Source organism: Bison bison, unplaced genomic scaffold, assembly GCF_000754665.1.
Source record: "Bison bison bison isolate TAMUID 2011002044 unplaced genomic scaffold, Bison_UMD1.0 scf7180017864530, whole genome shotgun sequence".
In the NCBI taxonomy this organism is placed as follows: domain Eukaryota; kingdom Metazoa; phylum Chordata; class Mammalia; order Artiodactyla; family Bovidae; genus Bison; species Bison bison.
Window position 1 is genome coordinate 154,036 of NW_011495080.1, and position 21,297 is coordinate 175,332.

At 39.9% G+C, this 21,297-nt stretch overlaps 1 protein-coding gene across 1 annotated transcript in view; it reads left to right on the forward strand.

The window, feature by feature from the left end:
- DGKI (diacylglycerol kinase, iota) overlaps positions 1-21,297 on the forward strand; it is a gene marked incomplete at its 5' end in the record, with an annotated part of 321,800 nt that overhangs the window by 103,085 nt on the left and 197,418 nt on the right. The window contains 6 exons of the mRNA XM_010831746.1: positions 4,355-4,468; positions 6,141-6,278; positions 9,535-9,613; positions 14,940-14,995; positions 16,145-16,207; positions 20,391-20,464. Coding sequence (XP_010830048.1) covers positions 4,355-4,468; positions 6,141-6,278; positions 9,535-9,613; positions 14,940-14,995; positions 16,145-16,207; positions 20,391-20,464 — 524 coding nt within the window. The remainder of the gene's footprint in view (positions 1-4,354; positions 4,469-6,140; positions 6,279-9,534; positions 9,614-14,939; positions 14,996-16,144; positions 16,208-20,390; positions 20,465-21,297) is intronic.

Here is a 21,297-nt window from a genome sequence, read left to right on the forward strand (position 1 = left end):
CCAAAGTATTGGAGTTTCAGCTTCAACATCAATCCTTCCAATGAACACCCAGGACTGATCTCCTTTAGGATGGACTGGTTGGATCTCCTTGCAGTCCAAGGGACTCTCAAGAGTCTTTTCCGACACCATAGTTCAAAAGCATCAATTCTTCGGGGCTCAGTTTTCTTCACAGTCCAACTCTCACATCCATACATGACCACTGGAAAAACCATAGCCTTGACTAGACGGACCTTTGTTGGCAAAGTAATGTCTCTCCTTTAAAATATGCTGCTGAGGTTGGTCATAACTTTCCTTCCAAGGCGTAAGCATCTTTTCATTTCATGGCTGCAGTCACCATCTGCAGTGATTTTGGAGCCCCCAAAATAAAGTTTGACACAAAAAATAAAGATCTATTAGGAGACACTTTATCAATTCGTGGAAGTTATGGGACACTTATTTCAAAGTTACTTGACAATTATTTGTGTTTCATGGGTTGTAAATTATTCTCTGACCTTCTGGTCTGTCTTACTCTTAGTGTTCTTTCTGGTATTTAGAATTTCTCTCTGCAGGCTCGACTTCAGAGGAAGATGTTTGGCTGTGTTTGATTTTTCCCTTTTCTTTCTCTGCACCCTTGTACTAATCTTTTCCAGTAGTTTTAATGGTCTCCAGGATCCTGAGGCTCGAGTTGGGTTTTCTGTAAATGGTTAGGGCTCCATCCTGACCCTGGGTCAGGGGTGTTTCGGGTGTGTCAACAAGCTCATGGGCATCTCAGCTCACTAATAGAAGCTTTATCCCTCCAGCCCTAAGGCATCACAGCTTTCTGTGGATGAAGGCCTCAGGCAGTGGCTCCTCACCCTCTCTTCTTGGCCTCTTTTCTTCTGACCACATAGGGAGTCTGGTTCATACACAGCCTCCTGCCAGCAAGGGGTGAACTTTTATCCCCTGTAATCAGACAGAAGCCAAACGCCTGGCTTCCTCTGCTTGCCCCCTGTGCTTTCTTTGTTTCTGACCCACGGAGACTTTTTTTTTTTCCTCTTATTTTTATGTCTGGAGGGAAATAGAATGTTCAAAGTGTGAACTCATAGCATTATTTTATCCAGAAAAGACAGACCTACTTCAAAGGACCACAAGAAAAATATTTCTCATTTCAATCTACCTAAAAGAACTTAGATTTGACTTGTGAGTATAAATCAGAATAGGGGAGCTGCCAGAGCATCTCTCAGAGAAGTTAAAGAGTCTGTCTTCTTTTCCCTGCTGTATATGGGATATGGAATTAGATTTCCAGTAAGTTCCACCTCCTCTCTCAGAGTCTCTGGTTCTACTCAGGGCTGTTTACAGCTGTAGTCAGGGAGCCCAGATTGTTGGGATTTCTGAGTTTTCATGTCCTTTTTCATGACCTTTAAACCCCCTTCTCATCATTTATTAGAGGCCTCTGCTTTGACTCGATCTCATTTGTGTTTTCAGTGGCCAAGGAACAACCTCTAACAGTCATTAGCACTACTTTAGTGTCTGGCATTTTTTTTTTCCTTTTATTTCAGTAGCAAGCTTAGTGAGTGTTGTGTCAAAGAAGAGCTAAAGAAGCCCTGGATGGGAATCTGAGGACTTGTCTAGGGGTGTTTTGCTCAGTTTGAGCAAATTAGGGGACTTGTGGACTCTCGTGTAGATCTGAATTTTTAGTTTCCCGCCTTGGGCCAGCATTGTGTTACCCCTTTCTAAAAGGTAAGCACAATTTTAGGCTTCTTGATGGATGGGCAAGTTTGACATCCTAAAAAATAGTCACCGTGGAGGAGAAAGGGTTTTAGATAAGGGGTCAGCAGACCTAGTTATGACTCTTGCTTCTTTCACTTCTGATTATTTGATCTTGAGCAAATAACATAGCCTCTGTGTAGCTCAGTTAATAAATCTGCAAATAAACTGAATTTGATTAAGCAGATTCCAAGGATTCTCCATCATTTCATGGCAAATAGATGGGGAAACTGTGGCTGACCTTATTTTTCTGGGTTCCAAAATCACTGCAGATGGTGATTACAGCCATGAAGTTAAAAAATGCTTACTCCTTGGAAGGAAAGTTATGACCAACCTAGACAGTATATTGAAAAGCAGAGACATTACTTTGTCAACAAAGGTCCATCTAGTCAAGGCTATGGTTTTTCCAATAATCATGTATGGATGTGAGAGTTGGACTATAAAGAAAGCTGAGCACTGAAGAATTGATGCTTTTAAACTGTGGTGTTGGAGAAGACTCTTGAGAGTCCCTTGGACTGCAAGGAGATCCAACCAGTCCATCCTAAAGGAGATCAGTCCTGGGTGTTCATTGGAAAGACCGATGTAGAAGCTGAAACTCCAATACTGTGACCACCTGATGCGAAAAGCTGATTCATTTGAAAAGATCCAGATGCTGGGAAAGATTGAGGGTGGGAGAAGGGGACGACAGAGGATGAGATGGTTGAATGGCACCACCAACTCAATGGACGTGAGTTTGGGTGAACTCCGGAAGTTGGTGATGGACAGGGAGGCCTGGCGTGCTACAGTTCACGGGGTCCAAAGAGTCGGACATGACTGAGTGACAAACTGAACTGAACTGAAGGATTCCCCAGTGCTCCAAAGATCCCAGAGGTCCATGCCATTGACTCTGGGATGGTCAGGCCACTTGGGAGCTGAGTTTAGTTCTTTACTGAAACATTCCTTGCACCAGAGTCGCTCAGAGGTTGGCCTTTGATGTGTGGCAAGCCTAGCTTTGAATGTCAGCTCTACCATATAAATGATGTGATGTTAAGGCGGTCACTGAACCTTTCAAGCCTTGGTTTCTTTGTCTATGAATTGGGAATGAAAATTATATCTATTGTAGAGAGTTGTTTTAAAGTTTAATAATTCAGTAGAAAGCTTTGCTCAGGGACTAGCACACAGGAAAGATCAGTATGCCCCTCTTTTTGTTAATTGTAAAATCCTTGAGAGCAACCATTCTGCCTTACCTTAGAGTGTCTCACTCATCTTTTTATTTCAATTCCTTATTTCCATGCTTTATATATAGTAGTGTTCAATAAATGTACTGTTAAAATACAGTTTTAAAAAATTTGAAACATGATTCTCAAACAACTTTAGAATCAATAAATATTAAAAACTTTATTTAGGTTTGTAATAAAGGAGTTAGCAAGATAATACCGCCAGTTTATTGGAGAAGAAGAGGAAAAGAATTATGTAGTTTATACCAGAATAATTTTTCTAAATTTGAGACAAAATTGGTTTATGTTCTGATGGGGGAATAGAACCAGAGCATTTAAAGTGCTCTTCTCTTATCAATGTTTGTGTCTCTACAGGACAAAAATTCTCAGTAACTTAACACTCATAAAGTTCTTAAATAAGCCTGTGACACTGCTCTAGAATGACACTGTGACAATATTCAAGTTTCTTTTTGCTGTTTCCAAGTTTGGGGTAATTTTTCTAAATAGTTATAATAAGACAAAATACCAAGTATTATTTATCTTAGAAAAAGATAGAACAGGAATATGATTCTAGTATATAAGTATCCATTTTCTGCCTAAACTTATAATAAGTACTAAGTTCATCCATAATTATGTTTTTTAATGTTTCATTAAGAGGAATGTAGGGATATTTAGGAAAGCACTACTAATTTCTAAGATGATAACATACAGAGTAACCATTTAATGAGTACTTCCATAAGCTATGCACCATATCAAGGTTTTTATATATGTTTTAGTTTTAATCTATAAACAGTCTTGTGAGGTAGGTATTATTATCCTCATTTTGAAAATCAAATAAATGAGTCTTACTGAGGTTAAATATTTAATCAAGATGACAATGCCAGTGTGAGCCAGAATTGAGATTTAGTCTGATTTCCTGAAATGCCCTAGGGATGAACCAACCTCCCTAAATTGTAAACTCTCTTGAATTTTAAAGTAGATCTCTAGTTAAACACAAGAGATGTGGGTTCAGTCCCTTGGTCAAGAGGATTCCCTGGAGAAGGAAATGGGAACCCACTCCAGTATTCTTACCTGGAAAATGCCATGGGCAGAGGAGCCTGCATTTGACTCTTTGCAAGCCCATGGCTACAGTCCATGGGGCGAAGAGTCAAATATGACCGAGCACATACACGTACTGTTTAAACACGTGATGAACGGGTCTAGTTTTGTTTATATGAAATGGTGTATACAATATGGTTCTTTTTCCGTTTGAAGAGACTTGGCACACTGAAGCTGCTTGCGATAAGTGCCCTTTCTGTTTCCTGGTTGCTGGATTTTTAAAGAAAAATATGCCTATTCTGTTTTGCTCCTTTTAAAGCCTCCTATTCTCAGGTTGTCTTCTTTGTAACTTATTTATCTTTCTTCTATCTCTTCTGGCCCCCAAATGTCTGTAGGTGGGCTGGATCCTTTCCATTCTGGATGAACTGCAGCTGAGCCCTCAGCCTCCCGTCGGGGTCCTTCCTCTGGGGACTGGGAATGACCTGGCTCGGACTCTCAACTGGGGAGGGGTAAGCATGTTCTCAGGGGCTGCCCACGTCATGAAGCAGTGGAGTCCCCGAATCCACAGAGGCTCCAGTGGAGGCACATGTGCTCCTCTTGTTCAAGGAACAAGTTAGAGTTGAGAATCAAGGTCCCCGTGAACCATGGTTTTATCTTCAGTTTAAATCTATAGTCAGCTAGAGAAGAGGAAGTTTTATTTTTAAAAATGGGTTTTAGTACACAGGTCTGGGTCTGAGGTATCCATGAAAAGACAGTAGTCACAGGTATCCAGGGGGTGGATTGGTCCTCATATTAAGCAATTACAGAGACTCAAATTGCTCCTGACCCCTAGTCCTGCCCTGGTGCATCTGGTTCAGATTTCTGATTCTTACTTTGGAAGAGTCATGGCTTTGAGCGTTTAGTTTTCTGGTCAATGTCATCAGGCTTTTGGCTATACAGGTAACCAATTTTCCTTTTCACCCTGGAGTCAACTTCAGGCAGGCTTGTTGGAAGTAGTTTATCTCCCACTAACCAGCCATTTAAAAGGGGCTTCCCGGGTGCCTCAGTGGTAAAGAATCCTCCTGCAATACAGGAGATGTGGGTTTGATCCCTGGGTCAGGAAGATCCCCTGGAGAAGGAAATAGCAAACCAACTCCAGGGTTCCTGCCTGGTAAATCCACGGACAGAGGAGGCTGGTGGGCTCCAGTCTGTGGGGTTGCAAAGTGTCGGACTTGACTTAGTGATTAAACAGCAACAACAGTCATTTAAAAACTATTATTATCATCATCATCATCATTAATATTTTTTACAGTATTAGGAAAATAAGAAAGCATAATATGCTAACATGTGCTGCCTGACTGGCTGTTTAACTGCTCATAGGAAATTATTGCCTGAGCTGGGCTCGAAAATTATCTTCAGATATTAGCAGGTATTAATCTGGCTTTTGGGTGTATTAACCTCCCATGTGTGATAATTATGTCAGGATATTAGCAGATATTTATTTGGCCTGGGGTGAATTAATTTCCCAGAGGTCTTTTTTCAATTTTAAGTAAGCATAGTATAAATAATATATTCTCATGAAGCAGCTAATGTATTTATCAGTATTAGTTCCTCTTATCTAAATCAGTGACTTGATCATCCTTAATAATCATGCCATCAGTCATGTATGTTCAAGGAGTAAATAGATAGCTCCCTAGCAGGACTGTTCATCAGTCAGACTTGCCTTAGGTCCTGAAAGGGATGGTGTCTTAGGACAAGGTCAGGGAGAGGTGAGTGAAATGGAATATTAGAAATCATCTAGCAGATATCGCTTGATTATTTTCCTGCTTCTCCACATACACTTGTTCTGTGTATCCTCCAGATTTCTCTAGAGCAAGACGTGGGGAAATCTGTTTTCACCCTGATAGAAACAGCCATCCAGCATGGCTCTCAAATGACTGCCATTGACTTTACTTCTTGGTTGCTGACAGAAGTCACTCTTCTGCTCAAACCAACTAGAGAGAGTATTTCTGTGCACAGTACCCGTGACTATTGTCTTAAATTCTAAATATCTCAAGGAAAACAGTTTACTCTCAGCCTGGTTAATTGGAAAATAAAGAGAGAGCTGTAGCAGAAGGTCTCCACCTGGCATGAACTCTCAATACCTTTGGCTGTACTGTCCACTATTCCAGACAGCAGTGTGTTCGTTCTTTGATTCCTTAGGGCTACACTGATGAGCCTGTTTCTAAGATCCTTTGCCAAGTAGAAGATGGGACGATTGTACAGCTGGATCGCTGGAATCTCCACGTGGAAAGAAACCCAGACTTGCCTCCTGAAGAACTGGAAGATGGCGTGTGTAAGGTTAGAGAGTTTTCCCTTCTGCAGAAAGGGAACCCTGGAGTATTTTCTGCTTGAGCCACAGGAAGTACATTCCTGGCCAGAGGATTATGTCTGATTACCTCCTATAGAGGTTATGGCTACTAGGGCTGTGAGAATAATGCTATCCAGTGATTCTGCACCATAGACTTCTAAAGATCAAGATTCCAAGTGCTTCTGTAGCGCAGGGAGCTATTCTCTGTCCTCAAATTCCACACCAGAAAGAAATATATCAGTTTTCTAATCTTTCAGACTCATTGCAAAGTCTTAAAACTATGAGGAGATTAAAAAAAAAAAGTCATATGGCCTGAAAACATTAGGCACAGGGTCTTTCAATAGAAAGATACCATCTGAGACTTCTGGTCTGATAGCAAAAATTCCAATTTCATCACTTGTTTGGGATGCGAAGATACACCTAAATAAATGTTTGACTTAGCGTTTTTCCTTTAGTGATTAAACTTGTATCTCACAAACCAAGGGATATAATTATAAAGATGCTACTATAGAGCTTCAGGGGAAAATTCAGTTTTAAGTTCTGGCTTCAATTTCATATAAATCTGATAGGTTTCTGAGTAGCCACTTGTTTTCTATTCCTTTGCCTTTTTATTCCATGATAGTGTTTTCACATTTTTGTTGTGTAAGAATCTCCAGGCAGTGTGCCTCTGAAATGCAGATCACAAGGCCCTGTTCCCAGAGATTCTGGTTAAGTAGATATAGGGTGAAGGCCCAGCATCCGTGTAGCATCCCTGCTCTACTGGATCACACCATTGGTTGAAGCCAGGATTTCATGGTGCTTCGGCCTTTGAATCCGGTATCATTTTAGACCAAACCAGTGCACCTTTCCTTGGAGAAGGAAATGGCAACCCACTCCAGTGTTCTTGCCTGGGAAATCCCATGAACAAAGGAGCATGGTGGGCTACAGTCCATGGGGTCACAAAAAGTCAGATACAACTTAGTAAACAACAGCAAATGCACCTTTGTTGATGAGCATCAAGATCCCAACCAATTGTGGTAGAAGCTCAAGTTACCTATTTGACTAAAATTGGTTAAAACACGTTTTGTCTTATCTTCATAGTGTTTTCCACCTAAACTGTGATCCAGAAACTAAGGTTTTTCGTAGTTATCATGATGGCTCAGTTGACCTTGAGTTCGTCAGGTCACAGTGTTGTTTAAGCAAGTATCGTCTTGGGATATAATATTTCTTTGTAATATATTTGACTTATAGAAACTGGGCATAAAACAGCTAAAGTACAAAGAAATGTGCCATATGGAAATGTTAAGGTCCTGTCCCCACTCAACTTGGAATGGCTAGGCCCTCAATAGCAATCTCTATTTAATTCTCTTCCCAACAGCTTAAGAAATGGAAAGACTTCTTGATGCAGCCTGGGGACATTAATCCAGATAATTAAAGGGTTTCAAAAGTGGATTTGTAAGGAGATGTGTAGGAAATTGGGGCAATTTTTCCTGGAAAATATGAATAAGAACTCTTAAAACAGATTAAATTGTGATGTTATTTAGAGGATGGTGACCAGATGTTCTCCTATGTTATCAGCGGATGCTGAGACATGGGTTAGAATCGTAGCCAAAAGAACATAAATGGTAGAAATGAACATATCTGTGCTTTTGGCAGGATCACCAACCCTTGCTGTCATTCCTAAGGACTTGTATTTTCGTTTAAGTGCAGGAACTGGACATTCTCAAATGTGAAGCCAGGAGAGTGAGACATGTTTTGGCATTGCTCTGTGCGTTTAGTTTCTCTCCCTTCTCCAGTCAGTTGTAACCACTTCTAAGGGCTGAGCTGACCTCTGAATCAGTACATGCTCTGAGTCAGCCTTCCATGGATGGGTTCATCCTTTGTTTCAATTTCTGTGTTTCTGTATTGTTAATAATCTCTCTCTTGCTCTCTTTCTGACTCTTCCTCTCGTTTCATTTTTCTCTTACTGCAACAAGATTATTGCTCTAGTCAAAGAGAAAAATCTTACTAATCAAGGGGCATGGGAAACCCAGTAATTTTTGAAATCTTGAGGATAAACACTTATTTCTAATAGAAGAGGAGTGCATTTCTCTCTGGAGGATCAACCTGATCATTATCTGGAAACATCATGCAGGCTGAGATAATGTTTCCCCTCTGTTTACTTTAACATTTACCTTCCAATCTGAGTTGCAGAAGAAAAAGTGGAAGAACCACCATATGCCTTCTAGCATTTCCCACATGCTTTCCTAATTGTTCTAACGTTAAACCAAAGGCCTTCAGATCATGTCAGCTTTGTAATTTTAATGCAGGACTTCAGACTACATAGTTCTCCCCTTTACTCAACTTGCAGCAGTAACAGCCAGGGACCCAGAGGACTCTGGCAAGGAAAGCTGAGGCTTATGTATATTTCTATGTGTTTGTGTTTGCATATTTCATGGTCCTGTTAAAGATCTAAGAGTTAATAGAGTAAATAAAAATCTGAATACTAATAAACACACACACATATATTTTATTTCTAATTGGAGGATAATTGCTTTACGATGTTGTGTTGGTTTCTGCTGTACAACAGTGTGAATCAGCCTTAAGTAGACATGTGTCCCCTCCCTCCCATCCCATCCCACCCCTAGGTCGTCACAGAGCACCGAGCTGAGCTCCCTGTGCTACAGCAACTTCCCACTGGCTATTTGTTTCGCACATGGTAGTGTGTTTATGTCAGTGCTACTGTCTTAACTAGCTTTTAGTTTTTCTCTAGGTTGAGAATAGTTAAATGGCTCCCACTGGCTTATTGCTTACATGACTTTTGTCAAAAATATATAGATTTTTAGAAAATAAGGGTAAATTGTATTTATTTTCAGTTGCAATATTAATTTGCTGAACATAAGTTCTTCAAAAAATGTGCATCCACTGATTAAGAAGGTTAGATGTGATCCTTACAATTAAATTTATTTGCAGAGTTTGTTTAGTGAATCATCCCTTTTAACTGTTACAAATGTGCATCCCTCAGCCCTTAAGATTCTCGTGTTATACTATCCACAAGAATGATTCTCATTTAATAATTTGTGTTGTGTCTCTTGTTTCCTAAACTATTTAAAATTCTTGGGAGTATCCTATGAGTTGAGCTTTCCTTAAAGAATTAATTCAAAAATCCCTTGTTCCTTCTATGTAGACCCCACTGCGTTGGGTTGTGACTGGTCTTCTCCCCGGGACTTGCCCCACAGACAGGTGTCTGGCTTTCAACTTTACCTCTGCCTTTGTTCGTCATTGCAGCTTCCTCTGAATGTTTTCAATAACTACTTCAGCCTCGGATTCGATGCGCACGTCACATTGGAGTTCCACGAATCCAGAGGTAAGGACAGCGTCCCTTTCCGTCTCCCAGGGAGGAAGTTTCCAGCGGGTGTTTTGCGGGTCCCCTTTTGTCTGCATATCACCTAAGTGCCCACAGTGTGCTTACTGCTCTTTCTCCATTTGAACTTTCATGGTGACCTTGGGAGCTCAATAAGATAGGAGCTTATTACAGATGTTACCCTGAAGCCTCATTGTTTAGGGTCTCAAAGACAGTAAAGATCAGGACCGGATGTGTGCTCCAGGACTCAGGACTGCCAGTCTTTAGGTTTGACTAGAAACTAAAGTCAGTGAATGACCAAGAAGTGATTAAAAAAAAAAAAAAAGAGGAAGAACAGTGACTAAAGAGCTAGTCAGGGAGGATTGATGCTGACTGAGAGTAATGAATACCATGTTCATGGAGAGGATCTAGAGATGGCGGTACACAATAAATATACACGAAATGTTGAAACAGATTGGCTGATGTGTCTATACCAGAGGTGTGGACTTTTTAGAATCTGTTAGTCCATCTTTTTTGCATTAAGCAAAAAAGAAATCATTATTAATGATGAAAGGTATAATTACTCAAGCTATTCTTTTAATATAATTTATTTTGGGCTATACTGGACCTCCATCACTCCACAGGCTTTTCTCTAGTTGTGGTGAGCCAGGGCTACTGTCTAGTTGCAATGTGAGGGGGTTCTCGTTGCCGTGGCTTCTCTTGTTGCCTAGCATGGGCTCTAGGGTACGTGGACTTCAATAGCTGTGGCACCTGGGCTCAGTAGTTATGGCTCCTAGGCTCTAGAGAACAAGGTCAGTAGTTGCGGTGCACGGGCTTAGTTGCTCTGTGACATGTGGGATCTTCCCAGATCAGGAATCAAACCAGTGTCTCCTGCATTGGCAGGTGGATTCTTTACCAGTGAATCACCAGGGAAGCCCATCAGGCTAATTTCTTTCTTTTTTTTTTTTTTTTGCTGTTTTCTGTTTATTTGGGTTTTCCCCATATTTTTACCTGGATAGTCAAGAAATCTCAAGCTTCACTGCAGGAGGAGGAGGAAGAAAGTGAAGCTTCATTTTCATTAGGGTCATATGTACTTATTTTTGTTGATAGATAGTGGCTGGAAGACATGCAAACCACAGTTGAGACTCCAAACTGTTCTCTAACACAGCTGCTCAGGGACTGTGACTTCATGACAAAGCTTGTATCATTTGCATCCGATACTTGCAGAGTGATTCAAAGCCTCATGAGAGCCATTCCAAAAAAAATAACCTTACATAGAATAACCTACTAGATATTAGTCAAAACATACAATAAATTGGGAATTATGCCAATCCGTTTACATGGACTGGGTAATAAATACAAATCTCACTAAAGCAGAATCCTAAAAAATTCAATTGCAAAAAGTTTTTGGCATAGATACGAAATAGCCCATCAAATTGACATGGGACAGTTGCAGACTTTTATTACTATCTGTATTGTATTTCTTTTAGAAGGGACAATTAAAATGACATTCATTTTGAGACAGTTTATTATTGGCGTTTTCTGTGTAAATGCTTTTAGAATTACCAGTAGAAAAGAAAATAAGCAGTAAAGAAAGGCTGAACATTTTGATTCACTTTGTATGTAAATAATGCAAACCTTTGAATAATTTGATCAAAAAGAAAGTATATTGGACTTCCCAGCTAGGCCAGTGGTTAAGACTCCATGCTTCCAATGCAGAGGATGTGGGTTTGATCCCTGGTCAAGGAAGTCAGATCCAATATGCTGTGTGGTGCAGCCAAAAAGTAAATTTTTAAAAGAAGAAGGTATATTTTATTTGATAGGAAAATAAATGCTGTTTTATTCTTCTCAAAGTGGCTAAGCCATGTCTGGCTGAACTGTTGGTAACAGAACATTTGGAATAAAAGTCAGAGATTTAATAGGATTGGTCATTTAATTGTCAGTTGGAATCTTGCCAGTACTTTACACTATTGCATTATGACAGTACTTGAGGAAGTACACTGAAAATACTCTAGTCCACTATTATATAGTCATGGTAACAATGATTAAGGTTATCAGGTAGCAAAGCTAGGTCTCACTTTGCCATCTATGTGAATTAGATAGTCGTCTTTGGGGGACATGAAGAATATTAAACACATCAAACTTTTAGTCTGAGATTGGACACTTGAGTCATACCCTCATTGAAGTTGCTTATTATTCAGAGGATTTGAACCTTACACTACAAGGTCAAGGAAATACAATTATGACTCCTGAAGAGGCAGTATTTAAATTTGATTTGGGATTTGCTATTTTCTCTGAATATAAAGAGGCATGCAGATCAGCATGTTTCAAAGGATTATGAATGTTTCATGATTCATATGGTGAACTGACAGATTTCCTTGAAAAGGTGTTATTTTCGGTGGACTGCTAAATTTCACCATCACCATCACTGCAAAGGACACACTGCCAGGCTCTTGCCCAGGTGGTGAGACTCAGGCACAGTTGGCCTTTGAGAAACCCTGTCCAAGCTTCTCTATCTGTAACCTTCTTTTCCATCGTGAACCTCAGTGTGACATCTACTCATCATTCTAGATTCAAGTGTACTTGCCTCTGGGACACTTTTGATTTTCTCTGTGTGTGGACCCCACTCCCCCCTGCCACCCCCATTTCATCTTATATGGAGAAGGAATACTCCAGTATTCTTGCCTGGAAAATTCCATGGATGGAGGAGCCTGGCGGGCTACAGTCCGTGGAGTCGTCTTATATAGACATCTTTTTATGGCATATACAGAGTGACATTTTTCATTTTCATTTTCAGATCTGTCTTCCCCTCTTTAAACAACATAAGGGCAAAAGACTCTCTTATTTTTATCCTCCTGTGCCAAGTCCAGTGGCTGTCTCAAATGTCTGCTATAGGAATGGAATGTTAAATTGGAGAATAGGCTCATATACAAAAGACAAATAAAAGTAGAGGGAGTATATAGTAAGGGGAGGATGTATAGGCAGTGAGTAGTATGGGAGTTTGGTGGGGATTGTTGACAGAAGAAAAGTATCAGGGGAAAGTTTCCAGAAAGGGTAGGGGGGAATATGGTGGGAAATAAAGAAGGAATGTGATGTAGACAAGAAGTGAAATGGGTAAGGGCATTTCAGACAGGAAAGAAAAATACAGAGGGACAAAGGAGCTTGTGATAAAGGTGGGTTAGATGACAAGTTACTACAGAGTGAAAGATTTTTGCCGTGGTGTTAGAAAAATGAAGATAATGCTGGTAAAAATATTTGTCCTTAAGGTGCAGTGACTTTGAAAGAAAAGATTTTTATAACACATAGGATTTTAACTGAAGGTGACGCTGTCACTGTAGGCACAGATTTTGAAGTCATTTATGTATACATAACTGATGTCTTAAGATTGGGTTAATATCCAATGCAGATAATTTGGAAGATGTATGAGTTATATGGGCTTCCTAGGTGGCATTAGTGGTAAAGAACCTGCCTGGCAATGCAGGAGAGGTAAGAGACATGGGATTGGGGAGATTCCCTGGAGGAGGGTATGGCAATCCACTCCAGTATTCTTGCCTGGAGAATCCCATGGACAAAGGAGCTTGGTGGGCTCCAGTCCATGGGGTCACAAAGAGTTGGACACGACTGAAGCAACTTAGCACGCACACATGAGTTATATGGCGTTCAAATTGCTTATTGGCTTTTATAAACCTAGCGTTAAACTTATATTTGCTAATATCTCCCTAATCGGCAAGACCAATTACAGATAAAAGTAGAGTTTTGGACTCCATTCTAATGGCACATATGTTATTGTGCTGTACACAAAGATGGGATTAATATGTTAAAATAATGGAATGGATTATACCCAGGGTTTCGTCATCATTATAAACGGATTACATTCAGAGCCAAATCATTTAGATGATTTAGATGATGAGATTTGGCAAGTTTGAACTAATGAGATTTAGATGAGGTCTTTGGATTTTGAGTTGATGCTGTAATGGGAATGAGACCTTTTGGGACCTGGGAGGAAGTGAATGTGTTTTTCACATGTGAAGGATGCAAATTATAGGGGCCAGAAGGCAGGCTATTGTAGGTAAAATTTTGGTTTCTGTGAACTTTGCCATTTGGTGTCATGCTTGCCATTCAAATACAGGGTTGGGATTTGGACACTTGCAGCAAGTCAGCCAGCTGTCTGATGAGAAATGACTTGGAGAAAGAGCTATTCCTTAAAAAAGGATAACAAATGAACAAAATAGCAGAAGATGAGCGTTGACAGTGGGTTCCTTTGGAATGTCTTGGAATTTTATCAGAAAGAGTGTAAGGAAATAGTATTTCATTTGGGGATTTATCATCCCTTGAATTCATGTGAACATTCTCTGATGAAGATTCTTATTTAATCTATTTATGGTCTTCATCCTATATAACGTCCAGGAACAAACACAAAATTAAACCGTTCTTAGTCAGAGCCTTTGCTGTCTTTTGCCCTGAGTCCATTCTGCGGGTCATCTGTAGGTATCTATATCTGTCTGTATGTGCGTGCTCACCTGTGTCTGACTCTTTGCAACCGCATGGACTATAGCCTCCCAGGCTCCTCTGAGAGGAAGGATTTCCCAGGCAAGAATGCTGGAGTGGGCTGTCATTTCCTTCTCCAGGGGATCTTCCCAACCTCGGGATCAAACTGCATCTCCTGCATTGGCAAGAAGATTCTTTACCACCGAGCCACCTGGAAGCTGATAGATATACATATATATATACACACACATACATATATATACATACAATATTTACATATCTTCACTAAATCAAATGGTTTTTCGAGGCCTGTCACAAACAAGAGTGTAGATGGTAGTTAGGAGTTCTTGCAAACTGTGACAGCAAAATCTTCATTGATTTTTATCCAGATTCCCTATATTAAATTTGAGCTCATACATAGTTTATGGAAGCTGTGCTCCATGGAGGTCAAAGCAGACAATGGACCCTCTCCCTTCTCCCTTCTCTCTTTCTTCTGATGCTGCTCCTCTATTTTGAATAGAGTCCAGAGTGTCTCAGCTTTTAATGTGCATGGGAATCACCTGGAGAACTTGTTAAACCAGATTCCTAGACCAGACCCCAACCCCCAGACATTCTAATTCAGTAGGATTAGGGTGGAGCCTAATAATTTGCATGTCTCAGTTGATATTGCCACTGATGACAGTTTGGGGCTACATTTTGTATCCCTGGGCTATTGTGCCAACTGCCTATAACTGAGGGAAACAGGATAATGAAGCTGTTGGTTCCTTGGGATGGGGAGGGACAGAGAGAACGTGGAGGAGCTAATCTAACTCACTACTTCTAATGAAGTCTGTGTAACAAAACCACCTTTTCCCTTTCACAGAAGCAAATCCAGAGAAATTCAACAGTCGTTTTCGAAATAAAATGTTCTATGCAGGGGTAAGTATACATTTCATTTTTTAATGATTACATGTGATTTATACTAATTTACTGATGGTAATAGAGATGCTAATATACTATGCTAATAATTACATACACATCACAGATGTTTACATGTGTGTCTATGTATGTGTGTGTGTGCTCAGTCATGTCCAACTCTTTGTGACCTCATGGACTGTAGCCCGCCAGACTCCTCTGTCCATGGGATTCTTCAGGCAAGAATACTGGAATAGGTTGCTATTTCCTTCTCCAGGGGAATATTCCCAACCCAGGGATCGAACCCAGGTCTCCTGCATGGCAGGCAGATTTTCTACCACTGTACTACCCGGCAAGCCTTATGTTTATATAGAGTTAATGCTTAATGTGTTGGTTGAAGAATAAAAGTAAGGGTATATTTCTTAAGTCGGTTGGCAGAGAGTTCATTATCTTTGAACTTTAAAGCCTGCACGCTGAGTGGGAATGATAGTCAAGAAGTGGTGTGAAAAGCAAACATCAAAGTCAAGCTAGAGAACTGGAAAATTAGGTAGACTGAAAGATGTATGGTAAGTCTTGGGTAAGAATGTAGTTTTCACAAGGGTATGTATCCTATGCATTGACATTTGGATGCAAAATTAAGAGACCATGGAGAGTTTTTTCATGGAAGCATAAATGAAATAAAGGGGCATTCTTCTTTTTACTTCTTCTCAGGGACATCCCTGGATGTGAATGGCTAGAAAGAAAAAAAAAAAAAGAGGGCCTCCAAAATACTAATTTTTAAAGTGTGCTTAAGTTTATACCACTGGATAGAGGGGATTAAAGTAAAAAAGAGGCGAAACAAGACAGTCTCAGTGGAGAGTTAAAGATTTTATCAGCATCTACTGGATGAACAGGAAGGTCAGGAAAGGCTGTCAGATCTCCAAACTGACCCTTGAAATTACCTATATTTTCTCTCTCCTACTGCTATCTTAAATTTTATGATAAGTTACATTTTGAAAACAAAGAGAAAGATTTCAACTTGACAGCCTCTGCACTACTTTACTGTAGAGAATTCGTTTTATATTTTGTATTTTTGCATAACTCAGAATTCCTAGGACCTATCTATCACAGAAGCAGGGCTTTGGCATAACTGTGTAATGAAGCATTTTTTTTCTTTCTTTCCTTGTGGTATAGGCAGCTTTTTCTGATTTCCTACAGAGAAGCTCTAGAGATTTATCCAAACATGTTAAAGTTGTCGTAAGTATTGCACGTGTTGACTCATTTCGCTTTGAATGTAAATATCATGTCCCTAACGTAAACCCCAAATACCAGTATGTACTCAATCAGCGGGCTGCATAGAACTTGAACTGAATTGAGTGTGGTGTATTCAGCCAACATTTAGAAGCATTAAGTTATGTGTTGGGCACTGAACAGAGGATGAAGTTAAATAACATGGATGGATTTTGCTCCTGAAAAAACTCATGGTTTGGTCATGCTGAAGGGCACCTAACTCATGGCAGAACATTAGAATAAATGTTGCTATTCGACTGTTTGTGTCATATGCTGGTGGCACAAAAGGAGAAATGCAAACTTCCCCTGGTGTAGTCAGGGAAGTCATCAAAGCAAGGATGTTGAGCTGGGTCTTGAAGTAGAAATAGATGTTCACCAAACAACTAGCTTTATTCCCAGGCTATCTGAAGAGTCTTCATTTTAGAAAAATACTTTGATTTTAGTATTTTGTGGTCACTTACTCTCTAGCCTGGTCAAGGTCCCTTACCACTTAGGAGTTTTTCTGGCTGCTGTTTACTTCTGAATCTCTATCTCAAGTTGGGGGATACTCATCTTGGAGGCAAGGGAGATGGGAAGTCATTTTTTTCTCTAAAAGATATATTTTATAATAGCATATCATTAATTATTAAGAAAGATAAAGTGTTTCCTTGAAGTAAACAAGTTGAAAGAGGGAATGAGCATGACTGTTGCACATACCTGTATAAGTAAAGTGAAATATGAAACACAGAAAAATATACACATGAGGAAAAAGAAATGGGAATACAGCGATGCTTGGATTTATTGTGGAATGGATAAAGAATAGCATTTGTGACAGAAGGGGGTAGGATAAAGGGTATACATGCAAATAGAGAAAAATATATGACCTTAAACTAATGGATTTATAGAGGAATACAGAGGAGCCTAAAATAAATATTCAATTTTCTTGACACCAATAAACCACATACAAGACACAAATCTCCTAAATCATTTGAAACAAAGACATTACTACTAACAGCCTTTGGCATCGCTTTCAGATGTTTCAGTTCTCATAAAATACTAATGAAAAGCTAGTATCCTTTAGTCGTAGCAACTCTTGAAAACTGGAATATTGCCTTTTTAAATCTAGATACGAGAAAGAGACATAGTCCATTCAACTGTGAAAATCTTAATTTTGATAAAACGATGGTTATTTAAGTAGCAGCAACCTTGCCTGAGACTTAACCTTTTTCTTCTGTGGGGGCCTGCAAATAGCCAAAAATAAACTTTCCTTCTTGTCCCAGTATTTTTTTGCATTATTGGGAACATTGTAGCACCTGCCTGGAGAGCCAGTGAGTGGAGGGCAGTGACTATATTGAATGGTGTTTACTGTTTAACTCAGCTGGGTGGAAATTAAACTCCGTGCGTCTCCACACCACTGGAGAGCTTTTCTCCCCCATCTGGCAGTCTTCCTGTTGAGAAATGTCTCAGGCATGGGTGGCCATAGAACAGGGATTAAAAAAAGCCTGCAGAGAGGCCAAAGTGGCAGCCGGAAACTTAAAAAAGGTTTGATATCAGCCAGTAGGTATAATATTCCAGGTGGATTGGTCTGTGTAATCATCTTTTATTTATGAAGAGAAAAAAAAAAAACAGTAGAAACTAAGTCTTAACAATTGGGATTCAGGTTTGTCTATATGACTAAAAGCACATGCATTTGAAACAACAATTACCATTGTGCTATGACAGAAATATACAAGGGTGTTTCTACAATTACATCACTGAGAGTGAGACTGAAAAGATGGGAAGTCAGAGCAAATAGATGTACACATAACAGCAGACTATCTTATCTTCGCCACGGGGTGAAGTCAGTGTTTCTGATGTAATAGTTAATAATCTAATCTCACAGAAATACAAAATATGTGCACAAGTACTATACACACACATACACACACACACACACACACACCCAGAGGATAGTAACAAAAACCTGCATACATCCTTCTTTTGTTCTACTGCACATGTGTTCTTGTTTCAATTCATCCACACGGGAGCTTGTACACAGGAAGATTTTTTTGTTTGGAAATATTTTCCTTTGTGTGTTTGAAGTAGGGAGAAAGTTGAAAACTGCAGTCCTAAAGAGTTGTGAAGTTTAAATGCAATAATATATAGGAAAATTTTGTAAAATATTGTAAGGCGTGCATCTTCATAGAATTTGCTGAGTTTCTAGAATCACTATGTTTTTTTCAGGTGGAGAAAGTAGAAAATTAAAAAAAAAATAATTCTGTTCTAAATAAAGTAATATATAAGTATAGGATTTTTGCTGTAATGCAACAGTGCTGTTTTGCATACTATTAAGATATCACATGCTGTTTTTTTTTTTTTTTGAAAGTTTTAGTTGCTTACAACACTCAGTTTTGATCATTTAAGATGTCTACATTTTTTTCTTCACTGGTAGAGCCATCTATCAACTCAAGTCCTTCAATTGGGAGACCTTATGTGTGTTTAAGATTTTGAAAGTGTGAAAACACCTTCGATCAATGTCTAGAACTTCATTCCAATCTAAATAACATTTGAGAATACTTTGCTTATTTAGGATTGTAAGATTTCCCAGAAACAGTTTTTGAGAATGTTCATGAAAACTAGTCTGTGTTAAGATCAGCTGGGAGGAGGAGAATGAAACAACTTTGATGGCTAGCAGAGTCATCGTAACCTGGATTGCAAGTCCCTCTGAAGAAAACTTCAGAAATTTGCAAGGATCCTGGGAATGCTTTAACCCTGTCTCCCAAGGAGAAGACGGGGGGTGGGGGTGGGGTACATTCTGTGATGAGGGTGTGAGGAGAGCAGATAAAAAGCAGGCTTTATACCTTTGACATCAAGAGGCCTAGAATCCTGACCAGAGTGCTCCTCTTTTGATGTTTGTCACCAGTGGGAAATGAGAAAGGGAAACGAAAAGCCTCTTCCTTGAGCAGTCAGAGGATGCTCTGGAGGAAAGCACTAACCAGTCAGGCAAAGTGAAAGTGCTGGTTGCTCAGTCATGTCTGACTCTACGACCCATGGACTGTAGCCCACCAGGCAGCTCTGTCCATGGAGATCGCCAGGCAAGAATACTGGAGTGGGTAGCCATTCCCCTCTCCAGAGGATCTTTCTGACCCAGGGCTTGAACCCAGGTCTCCTGCATTGCAGGCAGATTCTTTACCATCTGAGCCACCAGGGAAGCCCCAAGTGGATCAGGGAAACCACACACAAAGGTATTGAGGCCAAGCCAATCTGAGGCCCTTGAAACCCAAAGTCACATCCAGAACCAATGAAATGGTTCATCTCAGAAGACCAGTCGCAGTCTATAAGAGATTACACTGATAAGAGTAAATCACTAATGGAGATAATGCTAATTTATAATAGATAGTTAGAAAAAAAAACATGCAGGATATATTCCTTTCAAACTTCTTTCAAAATATTACATTGAACATTTTCAAAAGACAAATTATCTCAAAAAGCAAGGAAAATAAATGGTCATATGCATGACTATTTTTGAATCAGATGATGGTGGTAGAGATTACTATGGCCTCACCTTGAGGCTTTGTCCTTTTGTTAAGTGTTCATAAATCTTTTAAGGATTTACTGCATAGCACAGGGAACTATATTCAATATCTTGCAATCCCTGGTGGCTCAGTTGGTAAAGAGTCTGCCTGCAGTGCAGGAGACCCAGGTTCGATCCCTGGGTTAGGAAGATATCTCCTGGAGAAGAAAATGGCAACCCACTTCAGTATTCTTGCCTGGGAAATCCCATGGACAGAGGAGCCTAGTGGGCTACAGTCCATAGGGTCGCAAAAGTCAGACACGACTTAGCGACTAAACCTACTTACCTACCTAAATCTTTTAATTTTGATACTACAAGCCTAAGTATCTAATCACAGTCCAACGTTAAGAATAATGAGAGTTCCTTGGATTGTGAGACCAGAGAAAAACATTTTGGTCAAATGGCAGCTTTGTTTTTACATGAAGTCAAAGCAAAACCAAGCCCTGAACTCTGGAGCCGGGAAAGTTAGAATAAATTTTCAGTCACAGTAATGGCCATCGACGCCAGCAACAGACAAAGACAAGGGTGAGACTTTGGTACCTGTTTTTGTCGGCTAAGTTGGCTCGTAGACTTGCACCTGCTTCAAAACCCTTGCTTTTTCTGCTTTGATTGTTGCAGTGTGATGGGACCGATCTTACCCCAAAGATCCAGGAACTGAAGTTCCAGTGTATAGTATTTTTAAATATACCCAGGTAAGCCCTGTTCTTATTGTCTTCCTTGGTTTGATGTGAACTCTGTTTGACCTAAGGTTCTCTGCTCTCATGATGGAAAATTTCCAGGTACAAGCGGTGAAAAATAGTTACTTTAATGACTTACTAAGAGTCTCCAGGCCTGATCGTTTTCTCTCCTACTTGCTTTGTTTAATGTTCTCTATGGTATTTTTTCATGTATGTGGTATAGCATGCATGGTGTATACTTACCCATGCTTAAGAAGCCCAGGCAGCCCTCTGGACTAAGACATTTTAATGTAATTCCCAATTACGGACCCCTCCACCCTGTCACCCTCCCCAGGAATGATGGGCTTGCATAAATACGTGTTCTTAGTTTCCCAAAAGCTATTAGGAAACCTTCCAGCCTGATTTCAGCATGGAATTCATTCAAAATCGTTGCCAGATGATTGCTTTGAAAAAATAGGATCAATTAGAGCAGCATTTTCTAGCCAGAATGTCAGCTTTCTTTGGTGCTATTATATACCTCAGGAGAAAGGGGTATTTAAGATTAACTAGTCTCAAAATAAGCACATTTCTCAGTGGGCTTAAATTTAGATTCTAGGCTCCCAAGCCAAGATTTGAAAGGGATGGATCCCTGACTCTTTGTTATTTGCAAACCAGACAACTCAGACACAAAAATCCACAAGTAAGTTCTATTTAGACTGAATTTGGTTGAAATGAGAAGTGTATGTAAATCTATGTCTGGGAAACCATAGTCTCCTGGTGACTTTTGGCCATGCTCAGTTTAGCCCCTTACAACCTATTCCAGAAGCATTTTCATCTTAGTCGTTGAAGTAGGGGACCTAGATTCTCAG